General features: G+C 43.1%; 1 protein-coding gene across 1 annotated transcript in view; it reads left to right on the top strand.

Annotated features, from left to right (window-relative positions):
* Positions 1–27,765, top strand: part of pemt (phosphatidylethanolamine N-methyltransferase) — a 51,257-nt gene that overhangs the window by 127 nt on the left and 23,365 nt on the right. Inside the window, exons 2-3 of the mRNA XM_061706211.1 lie at positions 1,729–1,836; positions 20,431–20,546. Coding sequence (XP_061562195.1) covers positions 1,729–1,836; positions 20,431–20,546 — 224 coding nt within the window. The remainder of the gene's footprint in view (positions 1–1,728; positions 1,837–20,430; positions 20,547–27,765) is intronic.

The raw sequence follows: 27,765 nt of genomic DNA, 5'->3' as shown, positions 1-27,765 counted from the left end.
AAATTAAAACAGTTACACACATAATTTACACTTACAACTTAGACTGGTTTCCGTGAAAATGCTCCGAAAAGCTAGCTGGCTACCCTTCACTGACTGTTAAGTCACCGTAAGATTGCAGCTTGACAACCGGAATTCATCCGGTCCGCTTTGACCTGTCAAAATAAAAGTATTATTTTCTGCAATAATAAATGGAATCCAATGTCTGTTCTGTACATGCATCGTAAGCTAACGATATGAATTGAAATTGGACTGATAGGCGTAAGCCTGACGACCTATCCGCCTTTCACAATAAAAGCATAATTTTCTTAATAAAGAGCAGGAGCTTCGCTAGGTTTTATGGACAGGGGAGGCTAAGCCCCCAGGATCAGGAGACGCACAGGATGTGAGGGAACGTAGTGTGCGAGTAAAAAAAAATTCACACACACCTGGCAAAGTTGGAGAAAATACAGTCAATAATTTTTGAGGAGATGTAACAAAGATGCATAACTTAAAATAAATAGATGTATAAATAGACGGCACAGTGACCGACTAGTTAGAGCGTCTGCCTCACAGTTCTGAGGACCGGGGTTCCATCCCCGGCCACGCCTGTGTGGAGTTTGCATGTTCTCCCCGTGCCTGCGTGGGTTTTCTCCGGGCACTCCGGTTTCCTCCCACATCCCAAAAACATGCATGGTAGGTTAACAACTCTAAATTGCCCCTCGGTGTGAATGTGAGTGCGGATGGTTGTTTGTTTATGTGTGCCCTGCGATTGGCTGCGACTAGTTCAGGGTGTACCTCACCTCCTGCCCGATGATAGCTGGGATGGGCTACAGCACTCCCGCGACCCTTTTGAGGATAAGTGGCTCAGAAAATGGATGGATGGAATATATAAATAAATACATTTTAAGGAGGGTTGAAATCAAGAAAATTCACATTTTCACACTATACACTTGTGTGTGTATATATAAGCACACGCACACACATAGTAGATATACAGGTATCGTATGATAATCTGGAGCGCAAACAATGACTCTTAAAGTGAGTCTTGGAAATAGACACTGAATAAATGAAATAAAAGGGGTACATATTGTTAAAATCAAAAGTTGACTTTATGTGAGCATCGTACCCTTGTGACACATGACTGTTAACAGGAACTATTACGCCTGAGGACTGAATTGTAAAAAAAAAAGGGGATGCCATGAGCAGGAAAGCGACGTAAGTCTAAATGTTAAAGCAGACATATGTTTTTTTTTTGTTTTTTTTTTTATTATTTATTGAAACAGGTCCCATGTGTTTTACAATATGTCTGGGAGCATACTTTACAAACCCTATTTCATGTCTAGTGAAAGCAGGCTATGTGAAAAGGTGACCCTGTCTCATGCACATACTGCGAGGCAAATGACGATTACAGATTGCGTTACGATGACAGCTAGTGGAAGTGGCTGCACTAACTGTGTATTTGGTAGCGGACATGTCACCAAACAAAAACACCCCCATCCCATCTCGGTCACGTCAGACACATTTTCAGAAATCGGTGGATAACAAAAGATTTACAGAGTCAATTTTCCATATGGCCCCATTATGGATTCTACCAAACCAAATAAATCATCTCAATCAAAGCCCACCAATAGTGTGAGGGCATTGTCATGTCCTCGTCTCCATAGTAACAGAAGGCATCAACAGGAAAGAAAGAAATAGAACCTCTTACCTGTTTGTTTTCTTTACATGGTTGTCTATCGCTCCTTTCAGATGGACTTGAAGGTGTTTCAGGAAGTCTTAAAATATGTCAACTTTCACGATTCCAACTTCCACATTGCTGTGCTTGCAATTATTTTCAACCCGCTGTTCTGGAATTTGGTAAGTGCTTCTTTTTGTTTCGCAATCTTGCACTGGTGACACCCTACCTGTGTGTGGATCTGAAATGAATCGATTTAAAAAGAAGCAAGGTGTGCTGACTGATTGGTCATCTCATGTTTTGACTTTGACAAATTATATGAATGTGTACTCTCAAGTACACATTTGATCTTCTTACTAATAACCAAGTTAAAAAAAAAAAAAAGACTATTTATTTATTTATTATATATATTTATATATTATATATATATATATATATATATATATATATATATATATATATATATATATACACACATACATACATACTTCCAGTGGCTGTAACGGTGACTCAAGAACACCAGCAAAAATTTTATTCAACAGTGAAAGTTGAAATTTGTCATTCACTATACATCCATTTGCTACACTGCTTGGCCTCTGACTTTAGGCGGTGTGCACCCTGGACTGGTTGCTATCCAGTTGCAGGACACATGTAAACAAACAACCGATTACACTCACATTCACACCAATGAACGATTTAGTGTCTTCAATGAACTTAACAAGCACATTTTTGGAATGTGTGAGGAAGTGCCGAACGTTATCAACAGTGGCTCAAATGAACATTTTAGTGGGTTTAAAACATTTATCGTGGGGGTTATGTTCAAGGAACCGCCTGCAGTAAATGAAATCCATGAGGTAGTTACCAATTATTTATTATATATCTATATAAGTACAACCTGAATTCCAATGAAGTTGGGACGTTGTGTTAAACATAAATAAAAACAATGATTTCCAAATCATGTTCAACCTATATTTAATTGAATATTCTACAAAGAAAAGATATTTAATGTTCAAACTGATAAACTTTATTGTTTTTAGCAAATAATCATTCACTTAGAATTTTATGCGTGCAACACGTTCCAAAAAAGCTGGGACAGGTGGCAAAAAAGACTGCGGAAGTTGAGGGATGCTCATCAAACACCTGTTTGGAAGATCCCACAGGTGAACAGGCTAATTGGGAACAGGTGGGTGCCATGATTGGGTGTAAAAGGAGCTTCCCTGAATTGCTCAGTCATTCACAAGCAAAGATGGGGCGAGGTTCACCTCTTTGTGAACAAGTGCATGAGAAAATAGGCGAACAGTTTAGGGGCAATGTTGCTCAACGTAGATTTTCATTTTCATCATCAACATTGAATGCCCGTGACCTTTGATCCCTCAGGCGGCACTGCATCAAAAACTGACATCAATGTGTAATAAAGGATATCACCACGTGGGCTCAGGAACACTTAAGAAAACCAATGCCAGTAAATACAGTTCAGCGCTACATCTCTAAGTGCAACTTGAAACTCTACTATGCAAAGCAAAAGCCATTTATCACCAACACCCAGAAATGCCGTCGGCTTCTCTCTGAGAAACATATGCTGCCATCCAAGCAACGTCTTTTTCATGGACGCACCTGCTTATTTCAGCAAGACAATGCCAAACCACATTGTGCATGTGTTACAACAGTGTGGCTTCGAAGTAAAAGAGGGCGGGTAATAGACTGGCCTGCCTGCAGTCCAGACCTGTCTCCCATTGAAAATGTGTAGCGCATTATGAAGCGTCCAATACGACAACTGAGAGCCCGGACTGTTGAACAGCTGAAGCTCAACTTTCTCAGTCTTTTTGCCACCTGTCCCAGCTTTTTTGGAAGTGTTGCAGCCATGAAATTCTAAGTTAATGATTATTTGCTAAAAACAATCAAGTTGATCAGTTTGAACATTAAATATCTTGTCTTTGTAGTGTATTCAATTAAATATAGGTTGAACATGATTTGCAAATCATTGTATTTTGTTTGGCGGCACGGTGGACGACTGGTTAGAGCGTCCGCCTCACAGTTCTGAGGACCGGGGTTCAATCCCCAGCCCCGCCTGTGTGGAGTTTGCATGTTCTCCCCGTGCCTGCGTGGGTTTTCTCCAGGCACTCCGGTTTCCTCCCACATCCCAAACACATGCACGGCAGGTTGATTGAAGACTCTAAATTGCCCGTAGGTGTGAATGTGAGTGCGAATGGTTGTTTGTTTCTATATCCAGCCATCCATTTTCAGAGCCGCTTCTCCTCACTAGGGTTGCAGGCGTGCTGGAGCCTATCCCAGCTATCATCGGGCAGGAGGCGGGGTTCTGTTTTTATTTATGTTTAACACAACATCCCAACTTCATTGGAATTGGGGTTGTACATATGTTTTATGTATGTATTTCAATGCCAATTTTTGAAACTGCATCTTGGAGAGAGGTGCAGGTATTTTATTTGTCGACTTGAGGTCGCCATCCATACACACACACACAGACACACGAACACACACAACACAAGCAAATGCCTAATTGGCATGCCCTGCTTAAATGACGTGAACAACAGCCCATGCGGACATGGTATGCACAGGCGATTTCCTGGGTTAACCGCACTATTCCTCACACTCACAGTTCTGTCAATGTAGTCAGCATAAAGCATTATGGGTACCCAGAATTAATTGCTGTGATGTTTTAACGTACAGTACTGCAGTTGTAGAAAATCAAGCTAAACATTGCTCTTTACTTGCATTTGTTCCTTTGTTTCATTGTGAAGAGACGCGAGCTGGCGGGAGCACTGGAATGAGACTACATTCAAGTATTGCTAGCAGTTTTAAAACTTGCATACAGAATTGCCCCTTTCAAGAAAGGATTGAGCTATTTTTAAACCGTTGTTCACACACAAACATAAAGGGCAGAGCCCATTTGAACCGCATTGCACACCACAACGGCAGCACTGAAGCATGTCAACAGTCTCCGGCAGTGCTAATGATGATCTTCCGTTATGTCGAGACACCTTCTAAAAAGATAAGCGTTCCAGGAGACTCTGCAGCTTTGTGTGTGGATCAGTGTTTATCTGCATTTTTCCAGTAATGTTTTTGTGTTAAATAACAATTGCTTGACATAAATTATATTAATATAGCAGTTATGTTATTAAGCATCATTACAATAATTATTGCGTAAAAACCCTCATATTCTGTTGATTATTATAGATTTGCCCCAATGATGGATTTTCTGTAAGCTTAAGGAATTCTGTCCTTTACATAGAGGTTCGCACACATTACAAGAAATATGATACGATAATCTGACCGCCCCTACACGGGTGTTGCAAACATTTATACCTGTTATAGTGTTGCTCCCCCATTGCACCTAATACCTTTTTATCTATGGCAAAACCTTCTCGAGCTCCTCAGCCTTCTTCTGCTACCGGTTCTTTTTTTGGCCAGTCATAAGGAGTGTTTTGGAAAATTGCGTAATGTGGATTTGAGAATCTGTTTGCTGCCCAATCATGTTTTAAACCTCTACAACGGATAATGGTTGGAAAATAATGGAGATTTCACTTTCATTTTTAATTTGACATTTTTAGTACTTTTTATGACAATTCTGTCTGAAGGATATTTGTGTTCCAGTGAGAAACCAAATTGGAGAACTAAAAGACAATTACTTTGAATCACATGCTGCAATTATCTTTGTGACTGATAGCCTTGCTCTGCTTGAAAACTTATATTTTAATGATTTAAAGTAATTAACAAGTGACTGATTCATTATACACTCGAATTGCTTCCTGACTTGAAATTCTCTCTGATTAAAATCAAATTAAAATGCTGTGGCACAAAATACAGATAATGGCACTTTTTTTTTTTAAAATTAAATTTGAATTCAAGGATCCATTCATATTTCGTGTTGTAAAGATGAGTGAATAGTTTCATGGAAACAGACATGCGCAATAATAGGAGACTAGTGCGGGTGATGCAAACTAGCCTTCACGGCTAACTTCGCACTCTTTCCGAAGAAGTTGTTGTTCCATTCAGTTCCTCACTTCATTCTCTCCACTCACAGAAGAGTAGCAGGTTGCCCACGAACCAGCCCTGGCACATATAAATAAACGCTTTCAGTCAACTCATCTCCTTCGTAGATCTCATTAGATTGGAGACGAGCGTTAGCTTGATGTCAAGCTGACATTTCAGGTATTAGGAACCGAGTGGTCAGCCTGTTCTTTCTTGTTTCATCTAGGCAGACATTTCAAACGTGAAAAGCATCAATAGAGTTTTAAAATATTGTTGCTTTGGAGAGACTTGATGACGCCACTTGAAAGCAGTTTGGGGACAAAAAAAACCCCCCTCCAAGGTCAACACCAGCGCCTCGTGAAAGTAGATGGGTTTAGTCAGCTAGTTCGATTAGTGTTGTGCGATACTGACAAAATTGTATATCCCATTAATGACAGATTCTGTTAAGAGTAGTTTTCGTTAAGATAATATGACATGAATGATCGCAAGATGGAGCAATGTGTCTATTTACATGACTTGTTCATTTATTGTATATACTTGTGTACTGTATACGGAGTATCTTAAAGTATTTTATTGGTTTTTAGACAAAAGTTAAAACATGAATGACTTCTAGGGGCGTTCAAGGATCGGTGTTTTTTGTCAATGTCTTTATGTCCCCAAAGTGTTCTGTAAATTGACTGTCTGTTGTACTAGAGCGGCTCCAACGACCGGAGACAAATTCCTTGTGTGTTTTGGACATACTTGGCAAATAAAGATGATTCTGATTCTGATTCTGATAAGTTTAGGTCAAATCAACATTACAACGTGACAGAAATAATGGGTGCTAACTTACTGTTATTAAATTACTTTATTACAATTAAATTATTTTATCAAATACTGTTAATGACATGCTTACTCTAACTTTCTCACTATATGAACGGGTGTTGTCCAGAGTTTGCTTCCGTTTGGCTTTTCCTTATATATATTTTTGTTTTTTTTTTCTTCCCCCACGTTGCGTTGCTTGAACACGGCAAGCTCCTCCTTGTGCACATTCTTCAGGTGCCCGATCAAATTTGTTGTGTTGAAGCATTTAGATGACGTTCACCATGACGTACTTCACTTGTGCACAGACGGCGAATAATTTACGTGTTGTTTGTCTGAGACACCGCAAAATAGTCGCAAACCGACGACGTGTTTTTTCACCGACAAGATTGAAACAACTTTATTGGCCGTCAGATTTTTACAGTACTACGCCACAAGACACGTAACAAGGCTAAAAATAAACTACCTTTTGGATTCATACGCTACGGCGATGCGGATTAAATGTCTTTTGCGCAGCCGATCGATGACGTCATTGATCGGCTCGGCGAATTTTAACATGAAAGCCGATTGGCCAATCAGCATAAAATGCTAATTATCGGCCAATACCGATCAAGCCGAACAGATGGATGTAAAGTTTAGAAAATAATAGAAATAAGAATACATTCTTCTTCTTTCTTCTTTTCCTTTCGGCTTGTCCCGTTAGGGGTCGCCACAGCGCGTCATCCTTTTCCATGTAAGCCTATCTCCTGCATCCTCCTCTCGAACACCAACTGCCATCATGTCTTCCCTCACGACATCCATCAACCTTCTCTTTGGTCTTCCTCGAGCTCTCTTGCCTGGCAGCTCCATCCTCATCATCCTTCTTCCAATATACTCACTATTTCTCCTCTGGACGTGTCCAAACCATTGAAGTCTGCGCTCTCTAACTTTGTCTCCAAAACATCGAACCTTGGCTGTCCCTCTGATGAGCTCATTTCTAATTTTATCCAACCTGGTGACTCCGAGAGCAAACCTCAACATCTTCATTTCTGCCACCTCCAGCTCTGCTTCCTGTTGTCTCTTCAGTGCCACTGTCTCTAATCCGTACATCATGGCTGGCCTCACTACTGTTTTATAAACTTTGCCCTTCATCCTAGCAGAGACTCTTCTGTCACATAACACACCTGACACCTTCCTCCACCCGTTCCAACCTGCTTTGACCCGTTTCTTCACTTCCTGACCACACTCACCATGGCTCTGGACGGTTGACCCCAAGTATTTAAAGTCCTCCACCCTTGCTATCGCTTCTCCCTGTAGCCTCATTCTTCCCCCACCAGCCCTCTCATTCATGCACATATATTCTGTTTTACTTCGGCTAATCTTCATTCCTCTGCTTTCCAGTGCATGCCTCCATCTCTCTAACTGTTCCTCCAGCTGCTCCCTGCTTTCACTGCAGATCACAATGTCATCTGCAAACATCATGGTCCACGGGGATTCCAGTCTAACCTCATCTGTCAGCCTATCCATCACCACTGCAAAAAGGAAGGGGCTCAGGGCTGATCCCTGATGCAGTCCCACGTCCACCTTAAATTCTTCTGTCACACCTACAGCACACCTCACCGCTGTTCTGCTGCCCTCGTACATGTCCTGTATTATTCTAACATACTTCTCTGCCACTCCAGACTTCCGCATGCAGTACCACAGTTCTTCTCTGGGTACTCTGTCATAGGCTTTCTCTAGGTCTACAAAGACACAATGTAGCTCCTTCTGACCTTCTCTGTACTTTTCCATCAACATCCTCAAGGCAAATAATGCATCTGTGGTACTCTTTCTAGGCATGAAACCATACTGTTGCTCGCAAATACTCACTTCTGTCCTGAGTCTATCCTCCACTACTCTTTCCTATAACTTCATTGTGTGGCTCATCAACTTTATTCCTCTATAGTTGCCACAGCTCTGCACATCACCTTTGTTCTTAGAAATGGGCACCAGTACACTTTTCCTCCATTCCTCAGGCATCTTCTCACGCACTAGAATTCTATTGAACAAGCTGGTCAAAAATCATCCTCTTTAATGCCTTTCTAACTTCCTTAACTTTCTAACTTCCCCCTGACTAATCATTGCCACTTCCTGGTCCACCACACTTGCCTCTTCTACTCTCCCTTCTCTATCATTTTCCTCATTCATCAACTCCTCGAAGTATTCTTTCCATCTAGCAAGCACACTGCTGGCACCAGTCAACATATTTCCATCTCTATCCTTAATCACCCTAACCTGCTGCACATCCTTCCCATCTCTGTCCCTCTGTCTGGCCAGCCTGTATAGATCCTTTTCTCCTTCTTTAGTGTCCAACCTGCCATACATGTCATCATATGCCTCTTGTTTTGCCTTTGCCACCTCTACCTTTGCCCTGTGTCGCATCTCAATGTATTCCTTTCGCCTCTCCTCGGTCCTCTCAGTGTCCCACTTCTTCTTAGCTAACCTCTTTCCTTGTATGATTTCCTGTACTGTGAGGTTCCACCACCAAGTCTCCTTCTCTCCTTTCCTGCCAGAAGATACACCAAGTACTCTCCTGCCTGCTTCTCTGATCACCTTGGCTGCAGTGGTCCAGTCTTCTGGAAGCTCCTGCCGTCCACCGAGAGCCTGTATCACCTCTTCCCGAAAAGCTGCACAACACTCGTCCTGTCTCAGCTTCCACCACATGGTTCTCTTCTCTGCCTTTGTCTTCCTAATTTTCCTCCCCACCACCAGAGTCATCTTACACACCACCATCCTATGCTGTCTAGCCACACTCTCCCCTACCACTACCTTACAGTTGGTAACCTCCTTCAGATTACATCGTCTGCACAAGATGTAATCCACCTGTGTGCTTCTACCTCCGCTCTTGTAGGTCACCCTATGTTCGTGCCTCTTCTGGAAAAAAGTGTTCACTACAGCCATTTGCATCCTTGTTGCAAAGTCTACCACCATCTGTCCCTCCAAGTTCCTTTCCTGGATGCCGTATTTACCCATCACTTCTTCATCACCCCTATTACCTTCACCAACATGTCCATTACAATCTGCACCAATTACGACTCTCTCTCTGACTGGGATGCTAAGAACTACATCATCTAGCTCCTTCCAGAATTTCTCTTTCACCTCTAGGTCACATCCTACCTGTGGGGCATAGCCACTAATCACATTACACATAACACCCTCAATTTCAAATTTCAGCCTCATCACTCGATCTGATACTCTTTTCACCTCCAAGACATTCTTAGCCAACTCTTCTTTTAAAATAACCCCGACTCCATTTCTCTTCCCATCGACACCATGGTAAAATAATTTAAACCCTGCCCCTAAACTTTTAGCCTTACTGCCTTTCCACCTGGTCTCCTGGACACACAATATATCAACCTTTCTCCTCATCATCATGTCAACCAACTCCCGAGATTTTCCTGTCATAGTCCCAACATTCAAAGTCCCCACATTCAGTTCTAGGCTCTGTTTTCCTCTTCTCTTTCTGCCGAAGAACCCGCTTTCCACCTCCTCTTCTTCTTTGACTTCGACCCACAGTAGCTGAATTTCCAACGGCGCCCCGCAGGTTGACGGCGCCGGTGGCGGACGTTGTTAACCCGGGCCACGACCGATCCGGTATGGAATTCTTTGGATGAACGCTCATATTTGTTTGGCAAGGTTTTAAGCCGGATGCCCTTCCTGACGCAACCCTCTGCATTTATCCGGGCTTGGGACCGGCCTACAGTTTGCACTGACTTGTGCCACCCATAGGGCTGCATTAGAAATAAGAATACATTAAGACACAAATATCCAGTGGATAAAATACCATTCAAAATACTGTATCTGGTAGTACAAGCAAAAACAGCATGGAAATGTACTTGACAAAATTTAGAAAATATGGGAATTCAGAAAAATTTGGGCAAATTGTTCTGGACATGGCGGCACGGTGGACGTCTGGTTAGACTGTCTGCCTCACAATTCTGAGGACCGGTGTTCAATCCCCGGTCCCGCCTGCGTGGAGTTCGCATGTTCTCCCAGTGCCTGCGTGGGTTTTCTCCGGGCACTCCGGTTTCCTCCCACATCCCAAAAACATGTATGGTAGGTTAATTGAAGACTCTAAATTGCCTGTAGGTGTGAATGTGAGTGCGGATGGTTGTTTGTTTATATGTGCCCTGCGATTGGCTGGCAACCAGTTCAGGGTGTACCCCGCCTCCTGTCCGATGATAGCTGGGATAGGCTGCAGCGCTCCCGCGACCCTTGTGAGGATAAGCGGCTCAGATAATGGATGGATGTTCTGGACATTAATTTTTATTGATTGGCAGCCCTGTAAACCATCCATCTATCCAATTTGTGTACCGCTTAGGGTCTAGGGTTCACGGGCGTGCTGGAGCCTATCCCAGCTATCCTCGGGCGATAGGTGGGGTACACCCTGAACTGGTCGCCAGCCAATCGCAGGGCACATATAAGCAAACAATCATTCACACTCACATTCACACCTACGGGTAATTTAGAGTCTTCAGTCAACCTTCACACAAAACTTAGATATACAGTATGCTTCTGTTCTCTTTCTATACAAGGCAATGAAACCGCCAAAGCTAAACACCCTTCAACTTAAAATTCAGCCAATGACACCAAGCTTAAAGCCTACAGAAAGTTTGATGGCTGTCTGTCTGCCTGCCAGGTCCAGTGAATTATTAGATTACATTTTACTCTTTCTTTGCTCAAGGGGTTTTGATAGTGCTCACTAATAAGCCGACTAGTATTACTTTAACCACTATTCAGAATTTATATTTTTGGCCGCAGCATTAGTCCAACCTTTGCCCCTCTAGTCCTTAAGGACTGAGATATACTTTATACACGAGCATACAGTACATACAGTATACAGTATATACCATTCCTGGCTTCAAAGTTCACCACTTTGCTTTTAGTGTGAACTTGAATAACGGTCTGTCTTTTGAAGCATATTGGGAACTTTCCTCAAATTTGAAAGAATACAATGGTCAAGAATGTCTTGGTAAAGCCACATAACGATAATCTGTCTGAATGTGGTTCAAGGGGGAATAAGGGATGATTGAGTGGCAACCAGTACAGAGTTTAAACAGCCTCTCACTCAAAGTCAGATGGGATAGGTTCCACCCCATCCACGAGCCACGACCCCAAAGAGGACAAGCAGCATAGAAAATGGATGGATGAAAATAAAGGGTCTAATAATCTAATCCGTAAATATTTTATTGATTAAGAAGTGCATCCCTAGACTTATTATCTAAATTGTGACACACCGACTAGCAGATGACCCTGGATTCCTCTGTTCTTCTTCCAATTGTGAATAAAATGTCTTTCCCTTGTTTTACCCTATCGAGCAGAGGTCAGCCTTAGCTGAGCAAATAGATGCGCTTGTTCATGCTCCCCATCCTGTCCATATGTGGCGACGGAGCAAGCAACATATTAAGCATCACCTGACCTCTACCTGCATATGAAATTTCTCGGTCATCAAGGCTACAATGCCGGGTGACCTAAATCCACAGGAACCAACTCATCAGCTCATTCTGTCCCAGTCGCTTGCTGTTGCCAGTTGAAAGGAGGAAAATCAGCAACCACCCTCCAATTAATGCACCCTTGTATTGGATTGCATTATCTTTCCAGGTGTACCTAAAGCTTTCATAGACTGATCTGAAGAGTCAACCTTTGACTGATAAAACAAGCATAATATGCTTGCAGTATTCATGTATCTTTGGTTAGTTGTTGAAGCATAACCTCAAATGACTGCCAAATGGAAAGATCTGTAGCAGTGATCAAATGTTTAAGCATATTGTGTATTTGCTTCAATCAGTTAAGCGATACAGTTCTCATGGATATCAATTATGTAAGCAATAACTTTACGACTTACTTTGGTGTTATGGTTTTATTCAGTTGCCTTGGGCAACGCTGATTAAAGACTCATCTGACCTGACGTACCCACACGCTTCAGGCTGAGGTTTGTGGGATGCTTTGGAAACCATGTCAAGGCAGCACTTTTCTTGCATCAGTTTGTTGTTGCTACTATAAGGGTTTTGTTTATCAGAATCAGAATCATCTTTATTTGCCAAGTATGTCCAAATAACACACAAGGAATTTGTCTCCGGTAGTTGGAGCGGTAGACGGCTGGTTAGAGCGTCTGCCTCACAGTTCTGAGGTCTGGGGTTCAATCCCCGACTCCGCCTGTGTGGAGTGCGTGGGTTTTCTCCGGGCACTCCGGTTTCCTCCCACATCCCAAACACATGCACGGCAGGTTGATTGAAGACTCTAAATTGCCCGTAGATATGAATGTGAGTGCGAATCGTTGTTTGTTTATATGTGCCCTGCGATTGGCTGGCAACCAGTTCAGGGTGTACCCCGCCTCCTGCCCGATGATAGCTGGGATTGGCTCCAGCACTCCCGCGACCCTAGTGAGGAGAAGCGGCTCAGGAAATGGGTGGATGGATGGATGGATAGTTGGAGACGCTCGAGTACGACAACAGACAGTCAATTGGCAGAGAACACTTTTGAGACATAAAGACATTGAGAAAAAACGTCACGGGTACAATTATTTATTTTAATCTGGGAAAATGTCTATTGTGCAAATGTTGCAGATACTCCTCAGTCAGTGTGCAAGTAGTGCAGATGCTACTCTGGCATGAGTGGGCAGTATTGGTCAACAACAGATATGCAAATAGTGCAGCGTGGCGAGACTACTACAGTGAGTGCACGAGTAATGTACAATTGGCCCGACAGAAATGTGACAACAAACCCAAGACAAAAAAAAATTGGCAGCATGTTGCAATGGAATTGTAGGTTAGCAGTAATAAATAAATAGTTTAAGAAGTTGATGGCAAGAGGGAAGAAGCTGTTGGAATGTCTGCTAGTTCTAGTTTACATTGATTGGTAGCGCCTACCTGAGGGAAGGAGCCAGAAGAGCTGGTGACTGGGATGTGGAGGGTCCAAGAGAATTTTACATGCTCTTGTCTTAGTTCTGGTAGCGTGCAAGTCCTCAAGGGTTGGTAGGGGGATACCGACAATCTTTTCAGCAGTTTTGATTGTCCGTTGCAGTCGGAGTTTGTCCTTTTTTGTAGCAGCCCCAAACCAGACTGTGATGGAAGAACACAGGACTGATTCGATGGCCGCTGTGTAGATCCGCCTCATCAACTCCTGTGGCAGACCGTGCTTTCTCAGAAGCCTCAGTAAGTACATCCTCTGCTGGGCCTTTTTGAGGACGGAGTTGATGTTGATCGCCCACTTAAGGTCCTGCGAGACTGTAATTTCCAGGAACTTGAAGGTCTCGACAGTTGACACAAGGCAGCTGGACAACGTGAGGGGCAGCTGTGGTGAAAGATGCCTCCTGAAGTCCATGATCATCTCTACAGTCTTGAGCGTTTTCAGCTCCAGGTTGTGTCGGCCGCACCGCAGCTCCAGCCGCTCCACTTCCTGTCGATATGCAGACTCGTCACCGTCTTTGATGAGGTCGATGACAGTGGTGTCATCTGCAAACTTCAGGAGTTTGACAGCCGGATGCAATGAGGTGCAGTCGTTCGTGTAGATAGAGAAGAGTAGCAGAGAGAGAACACAATCTTGGGGTGACCCAGTGCTGATGCTGCGTGTGGATGAGGTGGCCTCCCCCAGCCTCACTTGCTGTGTCCTGCCCGTCAGGAAGCTGTAAATCCACTGGAAGATGGCAGGCGAGACGCTGAGCTCACCTTGCTCTCCCCTTTGGCCTCAAAGCTTGTTTTTCATTCTGTTTGACATATATATCGTGCTCAGTTTATATTAGTGGTCTTTTTTGTGGTCTTTTGTAGGTGGAAAGCGGGTGCTTCGGCAGAAAGAGAAGAGGAAAGCACAGAGCCTAGAACTGAATGTGGGGACTTTGAATGTTGGGACTATGACAGGAAAATTTCGGGAGTTTGTTGACATGATGATTAGGAGAAAGGTTGATATATTGTGTGTCCAGGAGACCAGGTGGAAAGGCAGTAAGGCTAGAAGTTTAGGGGCAGGGTTTAATTTATTTTACCATGGTGTAGATGGGAAGAGAAATGGAGTCGGGGTTATTTTAAAAGAAGAGTTGGCTAAGAATGTCTTGGAGGTGAAAAGAGTATCAGATCGAGTGATGAGGCTGAAATTTGAAATTGAGGGTGTTATGTGTAATGTGATTAGTAGCTATGCCCCACAGGTAGGATGTGACCGAGAGGTGAAAGATAAATTCTGGAAGGAGCTAGATGAAGTAGTTCTGAGCATCCCAGACAGCGAGGGAGTCGTGATTGGTGCAGATTGTAATGGACATGTTGGTGAGGGAAATGGGGGTGATGAAGAAGTTATGGGTATGTACAGGATCCAGGAAAGGAACTTGGAGGGACAGATGGTGGTAGACTTTGCAAAAAGGATGCCAATAGCTGTAATGAACACTTTTATTCCAGAAGAGGGAGGAACATAGGGTGACCTACAAGAGCAGAAGTAGAAGCACGCAGGTGGATTACATCTTGTGCAGACGATGTAATCTGAAGGAGGTTACCGACTGTAAGGTTGTGGTAGGGGAGAGTGTGGCGAGACTGCATAGGATGGTGGTGTGTAAAATGACTCTGGTGGTGGGGAGGAAGATTAGGAAGGCAGAGCAGAGAACCATGTGGTGGAAGCTGAGACAGGACGAGTGTTGTGCAGCTTTTCGGGAAGTGGTGAGACAGGCTCTCTGTGAACAGGAGGAGCTTCCAGAAGAATGGACCACTGCAGCCAAGGTGATCAGAGAGACAGGCAGGAGAGTACTTGGTGTATCTTCTGGCAGGAAAGGAGAGAAGGAGACTTGATGGTGGAACCTCACACTACAGGAAAGGAAAGAGGTTAGCTAAGAAGAAGTGGGACACTGAGAGGACTGAGGAGAGGTGAAAGGAATACATTGAGATGCGACACAGGGCAAAGGTAGAGGTGGCAAAGTCCAAACAAGAGGCATATGATGACATGTATGGCAGGTTGGACAATAAAGAAGGAGAAAAGGATCTGTACAGGCTGGCCAGACAGATGGAGAGAGATGGGAAGGATGTGCAACAGTTTAGGGTGATTAAGGATAGAGATGGAAATATGTTGACTGGTGCCAGCAGTGTGCTAGCTCGATGGAAAGAATACTTCGAGGAGTCGATGAATGAGGAAAATGAGAGAGAAGGGAGAGTAGAAGGGGCAAGTGTGGTGTACCAGGAAGTGGCAGTGATTAGTAAGGGGGGGGAAGTTAGAAAGACATTAAAGAGGATGAAAAATGGAAAGGCAGTTGGTCCTGATGACATTCATGTGGAGGTATGGAAGCATCTAGGAGAGGTGGCTGTGGAGTTTTTTTTACCGGCTTGTTCAATTGAATTCTAGTGCGTGAGAAGATGCCTGAGGAATGGAGGAAAAGTGTGCTGGTGCCAATTTTTAAGCACAAGGGTGATGTGCAGAGCTGTGGGAACGAAAGAGGAATAAAGTTGATGAGCCACACAATAAAGATATGGGAAAGAGTAGTGGAGGCTAAACTCAGGACAAAAGTTAGTATTTGCGAGCACCACTATGGTTTCATGCCTAGAAAGAGTACCACATATGCATTATTTGCCTTGAGGATGTTGATGGAAAAGTACAGAGAAGGTCAGAAGGAGCTACATTGTGTCTTTGTTGATCTAGAGAAAGTCTGTGACAAAGTACCCAGAGAGGAACTGTGGTACTGCATGCGGAAGTTTGGAGTGGCAGAGAAGTATGTTAGAATAATACAGGACATGTACGAGGGCAGCAGAACAGTGGTGAGGTGTGCTCTAGCTCTGACAGACGAATTTAAGGTGGAGGTGAGACTGCATCAGGGATCAGCCCTGAGCCCCTTCCTGTTTGCAGTGGTGATGGATAGGCTAACCGATGAGGTTAGGCTTAAATCCCTGTGGACCATGATGTTTGCAGATGACATTGTGATCTGCAGTGAAAGCAGGGAGCAGATGGAGAAAGGGTTAGAAAGATGGAGGTATGCACTGGAAAGCAGAGGAATGAAGAATAGCCGAAGTAAGACAATATATGTGCATGAATGAGAGGGGTGGTGGTGGAAGAGTGAGGCTACAGGGAGAAGAGATAGCAAGGGTGGAGGACTTTAAATACTTGGGGTCACAGCAATGGTGAGTGTGGTCAGCAAGTGAAGAAACTGGTCCAAGCAGGTCGGAATGTGTGGAGGAAGGTGTCAGTTGTGTTATGTGACAGAAGAGTCTCTGCTAGGATGAAGGGCAAAGTTTATAAAACAGTGGTGAGGCCAGCCATGATGTACGGATTAGAGACAGTGGCACTAAACAGACAACAGGAAGCAGAGCTGGAAGTGGCGGAAATTAAGATGTTGAGGTTCGCTCTCGGAGTGACCAGGTTGGATAAAATTATAAATGAGCTCATCAGAGGGACAGCCACGGTTCGATGTTTTGGAGACAAAGTTAGAGAGAGCAGGCAGGCCAGTCTAGTCCCTGCACTCTTTTTACAACGAAGCCACGCTGTTGTAACGTGCAGAATGTGGTTTGGCATTGTCTCGCTGAAATAAGCAGGGGCGTCCATGAAAAAAACGTTGCTTGGATGGCAGCATATGTTTCTCAGAGAGAAGGCGTCGGCGTTTCTGGGTGTTGTTGAGAAATGGCTTTTGCTTTGCATCGTAGAGTTTCAAGTTGCACTTACGGATGTTGCGCCAAACTGTATTTACTGGCATTGGTTTTCTGAAGTGTTCCTGAGCCCACGTGGTGATATCCTTTACACATTGATGTCTGTTTTTGATCCAGTGCCGCCTGAGGGATCGAAGGGCATGGGCATTCAATGTTGTTTTTCGGCCTTGCCGCTTACATGCAGTGATTTCTCCAGATTCTCTCAACCTTTTGATGATATTATGGACGGTAGATGATGAAATCCCTAAATTCCTTGCAATTGTACGTTGAAGAACATTGTCCTTAAACTGTTCGACTATTTTCCCAAACACTTGTTCACAAAGAGGTGAACCTTGCCCCATCTTTGCTTGTGAACGACTGAGTAATTCAGGGAAGCTCCTTTTATACCCAATAGGGTCTCCAAAGTGTTCTGTAAATTGACTGTCTGTTGTACTAGAGCGGCTCCAACTACCAGAAACAAATTCCTTGTGTGTTTTGGACATACTTGGCAAATAAAAATGATTCTGATTCTGATAGTATGGAGTTCTTGATTCATTTTGATTCAAATGCAAAAATTACGATTTCTGATTTTTTTTTTTCTTTTTTTTTTTTTTTTTTAAAGCTGACTCGCAAGGTAATCCGAATCATCACTGATTTGCACATAGCTCTAGTATTCGGTTAAGTCTGTTGGTACACGAATGTAGCGTCCGAGGTGTAGGGCATCCAGGGTTCTCGCTGCCTGTTTGCCACCTCGCCAATGCCGAATTGAAACAGAATGCAGTGAAGTGAATATTGCCAACCTTCGCCACGCTCATGAATCAAAATTACCTGTGTCAAAACTCAAAAGCCCTTCCTGATAAAAGTCAAAGTGAGCATGCTTATTCTGCTGTGTGTGAACGGTGTAAATGGTTTAGTTTTTCTCCTGCTTCATAAAAAGCTTCAATCTGCCATCCTGCCCCTGCTGGCTCTAAGCAGTCAGGCTCAGGGCTTTCCTGGCTGCGTGTGCATCGGGGAAGACAAGATCCGATGCCGCTTGGTGCCGAATTGAAGCATGCAAATTAATTACCGTAATTTATGTTTGAAGTGTCAATCGTCAATGTGTGCAATTGACTTAGGTCTCACAGCGAGTTAGCTGTCGTCTTCATCGATGCATGAGCCGCTAATCCAACTTTTGTAGTCATGCTGAGCAGCCGTGCCGGCTGGCTTGGACCAGGGCATAGGCAGCTAGTCATTTGGGGCCCAAGCAAACATAGTCACGCCCACCACCCTCCCTCCCTCCCCCGATGTAATTTAGAACACTTTTTCCTGCTTTGGAAAACTGTTACATTTTCTGACAGCTAGTTAGCCTACTAATATTTAGTACCAAAGATTTAGAATATTAATGTTTATCTTCAACTAAAAAGTTTGAGTTTGAGAGTTCTCCATAGACCTTTAGATCCTTCTTGAGGATTATCAAATAAGTAAATGATCAACACTTTTTATACACACACTGTTTATATAGTTTACCATTAGAACCACTTTTATACACACATCTTGGTGATGAAAAGTGTCACTTGTGTCACTCTCCATTTTATCTCTACACTCAGCTGCTACTACAACTGACAAAAGCATAATTCTACAGTATTACATTTTTACAAGGCATGGAGTTAAATCAATAAGTCATTCTACTCTGATTGAAGGGTTTTCTTCTTCCAATTGAATAGTAAAATAGAGATTTGTTCTTCATATCAATTCATCATAACATTTAGGCCTGGCCTACAGGAAATAGTTATTTATTTGTGGCTATATGCAATCATTCATTTCTTATGATTTTTGAGATCATGGGTTTTGTGTAAGAGTGACTTTAGTTAGGTGCACTACAGTATATTAATATTGTGTGAACAATGAATAAAGGTTCATGGACCTGCAGCAGGGCTACTACTTTGCGGTAGCATTTTTGCATGACCCACAAGTACTCATTTACAGAACTGCAAGAGGAGAATGGATGTAAACAACATGCCGCACGTGGAAAATTAGCAGAGAATAGATGAAAGAGAACCCAAAGAGTTCGTGCTGAAAAGAGGAAACTGTAATTCCATGTTTTGGCTTTAAAAAGTCAGACACCAACCAGAAAATGGCAATATGCAAACTGTGCCGCCAACAAGTCATTGCTAGGGACTCGAAGACCATTTAATGTCACGATATGAAGAAGATAGCGTGAAGTTACGCCAAAACCACCAAGTTTAAAAAAAAAAACAACAAATATTTATGTGGCACCATACTTTATTGGTACATAGAATACTGTACATGTCAAGTTGATGCACTTGTCTTCTTATATCTCAACCTGTGAAACAAAACCATTAAAAAAAGCTAAAGGTTAAGTCATCCATCCATCCATCCATCCATTATTTTCCGCTTATCCGGCGTCGGGTGTCACGGGCAGCAATTTAAGCAAGGAAGCACAGGCTTCCCGCTCCCCAGCCAGTTCGTCCAGCTCTTCCGGGCAGATCCCGAGGCATCCCCAGGGCTTCCTGCCATTGGGATGTGCCCAAATCACCTCACCAGGGAGGTGTCCAGGAGGTTATCCAAGTTATTTCAAAAGGTTTCATTTCATGGCAGAACGAGCTGACAAACGTAGTGTTCCAAAAACTCAAACATTTAGTTGCATTTTAACTGGTTAAATGGTAGGCATACTTGAATGTTAGGGTTAGGGTTATTTTGGCTTCTGCATTTAATCCATGACAGTTTTGTTAACGTACCAATCACACATCATTACTAACACATTGGGTAATTTTCCAGTTGTTTGTAAAAAAATCTACTTTCAGTTCTCCCATGGCGTGAATAAACATTAATAACAACAGTGGCAGTCCAGTCTCACAGACTAGTTACTAAAGGACACAATCATGCTCCGAACATGCTTTAAAAACATTATTCTGTATATGTAATCACTCCTCACCAACACTGTTATAATGGAATCAGAGTTCAGTTTATTCAGCAGATGCAAACCCAGATGCAGTCTTTTATCACCACATGAAGTCTATTTCGGCTCAGCTTATCTTTATCCTTTCTCTCACTTTAATGCGTTTCTCCCCAATGAAAAAGAAACACGTTGCCGTGACGACGTCTTTTCCTTTCCAGCTCAGCCGTCCAGTCCTCTACGCACTTCCTCAACCCACAGAGTGTTATTTAGCGTTTGGCAGCTAAGCCATCCGTACAGTAATTGTTTCATTCATTTCAAATCATTTCAATATATCGTTCCTGTTCTTTCATTCAGACAAATGAACCCTGTACAACATTCAAAATGAGAAAATTCCCCCAACGTTTCAACTACAGTGCTGACTATTATGGGATGGGAGGAAAGAGGAATGCTTTTGTTATCATCTCGCTTGATATTTCTTGCTTCAGGTAGCAAGATGGGAGCACCGGACACAGAAACTCTCCAAGATGTTTGGAAGCCCCTACCTCGCCTGTTACTTCCTGGGCTTCGTTATCCTCCTCCTCAATGTGTACCGCAGCCACAGGTAGAACACCCTTTGCTCTTATGTTAGGTCAATCCATTTGGCCAGGATACCCCAATCTAAATGGATTAAATATGTTTGAAGATAAGTGCTCTAAACACATGCAAAGAGTGATAACAATTTAGTACGAAATTGATGCATTTCAAATTACTACTGTTATTCTCAGGGATTATTGTGTTTTTCTTTTGTCCATCCATCCATTTTTTTTTATTGCCTTGTCCTCATGTCATGGGTGAGCTGGACTCTATCCCATCTGACTTTGGGTGAGAGGCAAGCTACACCATAGACTGCTTCCCACCCAATTACAGGGCAGATATAGTCAAACTCCAAACTGAGGCACCAGCTGAGATTCTAACCCCGAATTTCAGAAGTGTGAGGCAGAAGTGGTAACCACAAGGTCACCATGTTGCCCACCTTCTTTTGTATCACCTCTTATTTTCTTGCATGTTTGCATCACATTTTGTCCCTGATACCACATATACTCCCACACCTCCCACTATGGATCAAAATGGTGACAGAGAAAAAAAAATATAAATGTACTAGACGCTTTTGAGGAGTTTATGCTTCCTCTCTCAGGCTATTTGTGTTGCCTAGGAACAGTACTTTTACAAGCGCAAGACATGCATGGTTTTAAAAAACAGCAATGTATCCCATTGGACAGTTTCCAATAGGCTCTCTCATATTGCTAAGTGTCAGTATGTTGCAGTATAGGTGTATACCACTGCCAAATAGATTCAGAAGAGTAAACCAATTGCTAAACATCAGAGCCTATTGGAAATATTTTTCTGACAGTGGCAAAGGTATATTTGATATAGCTCTTGCATTCAACCTCATTAGATTGTGTCAGTGGTCGGTCACCTTTTGCGTGTCAGTGTCTCACTGAACAATACCAATTCTGGAGCATGTTTCATATTACGCAATGCCTGTTATTTTACACTATTAGATTACACTAGGTAATTATTTTCATTTATTATTACCGTAATGACCAGGACACAAATATCTGCCACGCTGCTGAATTGCTTCTTCTTTTCCTTTCGGCTTGTCCCGTTAGGGGTCGCCACAGCGCGTCATCCTTTTCCATGTAAGCCTATCTCCTGCATCCTCCTCTCGAACACCAACTCATGTCTTCCCTCACGACATCCATCAACCTTCTCTTTGGTCTTCCTCTAGCTCTCTTGGCTGGCAGCTCCATCCTCATCATCCTTCTACCAATATACTCACTATGGATGTGTCCAAACCATTGGACCGTGGCTGTCCCTCTGATGAGCTCATTTCTAATTTTATCCAATCTGGTCACTCCGAGAGCGGAACCTCAACATCTTCATTTCCGCCACCTCCAGCTCTGCTTCCTGTTGTCTCTTCAGTGCCACTGTCTCTAATCCGTACATCATGGCTGGCCTCACCACTGTTTTATAAACTTTGCCCTTCATCCTAGCAGAGACTCTTCTGTCACATAACACACCTGACACCTTCCTCCACCCATTCCGACCTGCTTGGACCCGTTTCTTCACTTCCTGACCACACTCACCATTGCTGTGACCCCAAGTATTTAAAGTCCTCCACCCTTGCTATCTCTTCTCCCTGTAGCCTCACTCTTCCCCCACCACTCCTCTCATTCATGCACATATATTCTGTTTTACTTCGGCTAATCTTCATTTCTCTTCTTTCCAGTGCATGCCTCCATCTTCCTAACTGTTCCTCCAGCTGCTCCCTGCAGTTCACTGCAGATCACGTCATCTGCAAACATCATGGTCCACGGGGATTCCAGTGTAACCTCATCTGTCAGCCTATCCATCACCACTGCAAAAAGGAAGGGGCTCAGGGCTGATACCTGATGCAGTCCCACGTCCACCTTAAATTCGTCTGTCACACCTACAGCACACCTCACCGCTGTTCTTCTGCCCTCGTACATGTCCTGTATTAGTCTAACATACTTCTCTGCCACTCCAGACCTCCGCATGCAGTACCACAGTTCCTCTGTGGGTACTGTGTCATAGGCTTTCTCGAGATCTACAAAGACACAATGTAGCTCCTTCTGACCTTCTCTGTACTTTTCCATCAACATCCTCAAGGCAAATAATACATCCGTGGTACTCTTTCTAGGCATGAAACCATACTGTTGCTCGCAAATACTCACTTCTGTCCTGAGTCTAGCCTCCACTACTCTTTCCCATAACTTCATTGTGTGGCTCATCAACTTTATTCCTCTGTAGTTGCCACAGCTCTGCACATCACCTTTGTTCTTAAAAATGGGCACCAGTACACTTTTCCTCCATTCCTCAGGCATCTTCTCACGCACTAGAATTCTATTGAACAAGCTGGTCAAAAACTCCACAGCCACCTCTCCTAGATGCTTCCATACATCCACAGGAATGTCATCAGGACCAACTGCCTTTCCATTTTTCATCCTCTTTAATGCCTTTCTAACTTCCCCCTGACTAATCATTGCCACTTCCTGGTCCACCACACTTGCCTCTTCTACTCTCCCTTCTCTCTCATTTTCCTTATTCATCAACTCCTCGAAGTATTCTTTCCATGTAGCTAGCACACTACTGGCACCAGTCAACATATTTCCATCTCTATCCTTAATCACCCGAACCTGCTGCACATCCTTCCCATCTCTATCCCTCTGTCTGGCCAGCCTGTATAGATCATTTTCTCCTTCTTTAGTGTCCAACCTGCCATACATGTCATCATATGCCTCTTGTTTGACCTTTGCCCTGTGTCGCATCTCAATGTATTCCTTTCGCCTCTCCTCGGTCCTCTCAGTGTCCCACTTCTTAGCTAACCTTCATCCTTGTATGATTTCCTGTACTGTGAGGTTCCACCACCAAGTCTCCTTCTCTCCTTTCCTGCCAGAAGATACACCAAGTACTCTCTCAGCTTCCACCACATGGTTCTCTTCTCTGCCTTTGTCCTCCTAATCTTCCTCCCCACCGCCAGAGTAATCTTACACACCACCATCCTATGCTGTCTAGCCACACCCTCCCCTAGCACCACCTTACAGTCGGTAACCTCCTTCAGATTACATCGTCTGCACAAGATGTAATCCACCTGCATGCTTCTACCTCCGCTCTTGTAGGTCACCCTATGTTCGTGCCTCTTCTGGAAAAAAGTGTTCACTACAGCCATTTGCATCCTTGTTGCAAAGTCTACCACCATCTGTCCCTCCAAGTTCCTTTCCTGGATGCCGTAGTTACCCATAACTTCTTCATCACCCCTATTACCTTCACCAACATGTCCATTACAATCTGCACCAATCACGACTCTCTCTCTGTCTGGGATGCTCAGAACTACTTTGTCTAGCTCCTTCCAGAATTTCTCTTTCACCTCTAGGTCACATCCTACCTGTGGGGCATAGCCACTAATCACATTATACAAAACACCCTCAATTTCAAATTTCAGCCTCATCACTCGATCTGATACTCTTTTCACCTCCAAGACATTCTTAGCCAACTCTTCTTTTAAAATAACCCCGACTCCATTTCTCTTCCCATCTACACCATGGTAAAATAAATTAAACCCTGCCCCTAAACTTCTAGCCTTACTGCCTTTCTACCTGGTCTCCTGGACACACAATATATCAACCTTTCTCCTAATCATGTCAGCCAACTCCCGAGATTGTCCTGTCATAGTCCCAACATTCAAAGTCCCCACATTCAGTTCTAGGCTCTGTGCTTTCCTCTCTCTCTTTCTGCCGAAGAACCAGCTTTCCACCTCTTCTTCTTCTTTGACTTCGACCCACAGTAGCTGAATTTCCAACGGCGCCCCGCAGGTTGACTGCGCTGGTGGCAGACAGTTGTTAACCCGGGCCACGACTGATCCGGTATGGAATTCTTTGGATGAACGCTCATATTTGTTTGGCAAGGTTTTAAGCCGGATGCCCTTCCTGACACAGCCCTCTGCATTTATCCGGTCTTGGGACCGGCCTACAGTTTGCACTGACTTGTGCCCCCCCCATAGGGCTGCATTACGCTGCTGAATTGCATACAGTACATCATTGACTAAATCAGTGGGGTGCAGATGGGTGGACTAATTTGTAGTCTTTTAACGTATCACTAGCAAACTTACTAAAATGAGAAAACAAGATGTACGACGGATAAAAATTTTCCTCTCAGACCCGAACACACACAGTGATGATGCTTTTGGGCGATTATGCTCTGTCACTGTTGGTGTAGTTTTCCTGGATTCAAGCAAAATTGCACATATAATACTTACATAATACTTTAGGCTACATTGTCCATTTGATAGCAATGACTGTCCATTATTGGTCCACAATGCATTCCTGCCGTTTATTGTGGGTGTGCCCTTATTTGGGAACACACTGAAAACATACAATTCTTAAGTGACGTAATTATCTGATAAAAATATTATAAAACACTGTGTCAGATGAAAATCTATATCAGATCAATGCTGCTGTAGCGGACATGCACGCCGCAACTTTGAGGAGTCACAGAGACTCTTGACCACCTGAGAACTCCCACTCCTCCACGCTGCTCTGCTGTGAGACGGCGACTACGACAATGCCTGGTGTATGTCAAGTGGACCTTAACCTAATGAGCAGCTTCCCGTCAAATCTTGATTCCTGTCTTCAAAAGACTCCTTCCCCCACCAAAACATTGGAGGGACACTCCCTTCAAGCAGACTATGTGGTTAATATTCACCCATGCGCGTGAGGCACCACCCACTGGCGTTGAGAGGAACTGCAAGCAGAACTTGTGGCCGTGCCTTTGATGTTTGTTAACAGAAGATAAAATGTCTGTTTTATACCTTGCGAATTGTGGATATATTCCAAATGTATGCCTTCGTGTCTGTGTCCCCATTCTCACATTGATAGGTCCTCTGCATGATTTTTGAAAGCTGTTCATGATTCGAAATCAAAGCTTGGCTGGCCAAGTGGCGCGGTACCCAGCAGGGTGGAGACGCCAGATCCTCTGGGCTGGCTGGTGGTGGAAGTTAATTAATGTTGTGTTTTTGCATGATTTGAACAAATGGCTACATCTTTTCAGTTCGGGTAAATGGCGAAAGAGCCCGGGATAAAACCAATCTACAAACTTTAAACATCTCCGTCTTTATTCAACACAAGATGTCACCACAGAGCCACCAAAGAGGACAATATTAGATGTATCATAGTTGTCTAAATAAATAAACATGTATTTTACTTTTGTCCGAGGAAACCGGCCATAAAAAAAAAAAACCATATTTTATCAAGTTCTGCTTCAAAAAAATCATGTCATCAAATCGTAGTCACGCTTGTTAGCGTAGCATGCACAGGAAGTCAGCTACCCGGGATAGCTGACGACTTTAGCTGCAACTAACTGAGGGGTTTTCGATTCAATCTCTGCTAGATATGCAATCTCAAGAGGAGTTTAGCTCCATCACTTTTACATTCCGTATGGTTTCGTTGGCCAAGGCAGACCTTTCACCCAAACTGATTTAAATGAGGGTCACCTCCATTGACGCTGCAGTCGCATGGGCAGATACATGATACTTAGCAGATTTTTAGTCTATATTTGGAAGTGGCCGGGTTCCGATCTAAAGCTATCCAATTACATGACCCCCCCACCCCCACCCCTCTCTTTATGCTGCTATTACACGAATGATGCCAATTCAGAGCAAAATAATTTCTATTATTTCACTTGCATACAGTGTAAAGTACCAGCAAAGGCTATATTTGCCTAGCGAGACAAATGAACTGCAGACAAGATTATAATACGACAAGGGACTAATTAAACTTGGGCCTCTTATCAAGTTGCTCACTGTGTTCATATGAATAAGCAGCAGTTAAAACTGTGTGCTTTCTACAATGTCTGACATTTTGCTAACGTCAGTGTCTGAGCTCATAGAATGTGCGCTGATAATTGATATCAATTATTCATTAATGTCAATGCTAGCCGGTTTGTTACAGCAGTGAGTGACAAAAAGAATGACACAATGAATACAAACGGTACAATTTATAGTTAGCTTAATAGATATCTTTAAAGCTTTACTATTTCATCTACTATTACATCATAAATGATGAACATAGCAAGCATTGTTGTAAAACACAACATATGTGTACTTTATAGGCTGTATTTGTACAGCAGTGGTGCCATGTTGCCCTTCAGCTGAGTTGAAGTGAGCAGGTACTACTAACCCTAACCCGAATATTCATTGACAAACCTACGTCACACTGTCGGCAATTTCAAATCCAACCGTTTTGCAAGCCTTCTGCCGTTTATTGCCTTTTGCATTCAATCGACAAACCGCATTGATGTCAAACTTAAACCATGTCACAGACTCATTTTGTCACAGCCTTATTTTGACCTGTGCTATGAATAAAACTGTAGAAAAAAAATATTCTGCTGGAAAGGGGCCGTTAATGATGAAACAAAACCAAATAACCAACAATTAAACAATATCGAACATGAGTGAGTGATGTACTCGCCCACCTTTTTGAAACTGAGAGCTACTTGGGTACTGATTAATGCAGAGGGCTACTTGTTGGATTTTATATATATATATATATATATATATATACACACGTCTGAGGCTGTTTCAGGTTCAAAAACATGTCAGTTACAGGTTGTTCATACAACAACTGCAAATAAAGATTATTTTAGTCGTAGATTAAATTATTTTCCCCCTAAATTAATTATGATTCTGTTACTGGTTTGGGCCATAACATGTCTGAAAATAGCGGCAAATGTTGCTCGTTGCATTCCAAAGTAAAAGCTGATGTTTCCAAATGTCTTATTTTGAATACTATTAAACACAAAAGATAATCAGACTGCTTTCATGAATGAGGGATCAGGGAATATTTACTGTGGAGAGACTGAAATTAGATGAGTTGGACAATTTTAAGTTAAGCAATTGCTCTTAATGATTAATCGATTCTCAAATTAGGTGTCGATTAATTTGATGATCGGTTCGTCAATTAGTTGTGACGCCTCTCATCTAAACCACACACGTCTGTTTTTACAAAAATGCAAGCCTAGTCCGAGATCTAACTAACACACTGCCTAGGCCCCCAACGCTCCAGTTCTCATTTCTTTTCCCATCCCAATCCCAGCAGTACCTCATACGGGTCCATCTGACTCAAAAGATGGCCCAGCAGTTGTTCTTTCTGTCTGATTTGATGCAACAACACACTGCATCTTTCTGGCAATTCCTTTATAACAAAGCCACAGCTCCATAAGAGTCACAGCACAGACCTGCTAACCCACTTTTTACGTATTAACTC

This window comes from Phycodurus eques, chromosome 19, assembly GCF_024500275.1.
Source record: "Phycodurus eques isolate BA_2022a chromosome 19, UOR_Pequ_1.1, whole genome shotgun sequence".
In the NCBI taxonomy this organism is placed as follows: Eukaryota; Metazoa; Chordata; class Actinopteri; order Syngnathiformes; family Syngnathidae; genus Phycodurus; species Phycodurus eques.
The sequence above is the reverse complement of the archived record's forward strand: the minus strand, read 5'-3'. Positions and strand labels throughout refer to the sequence as shown.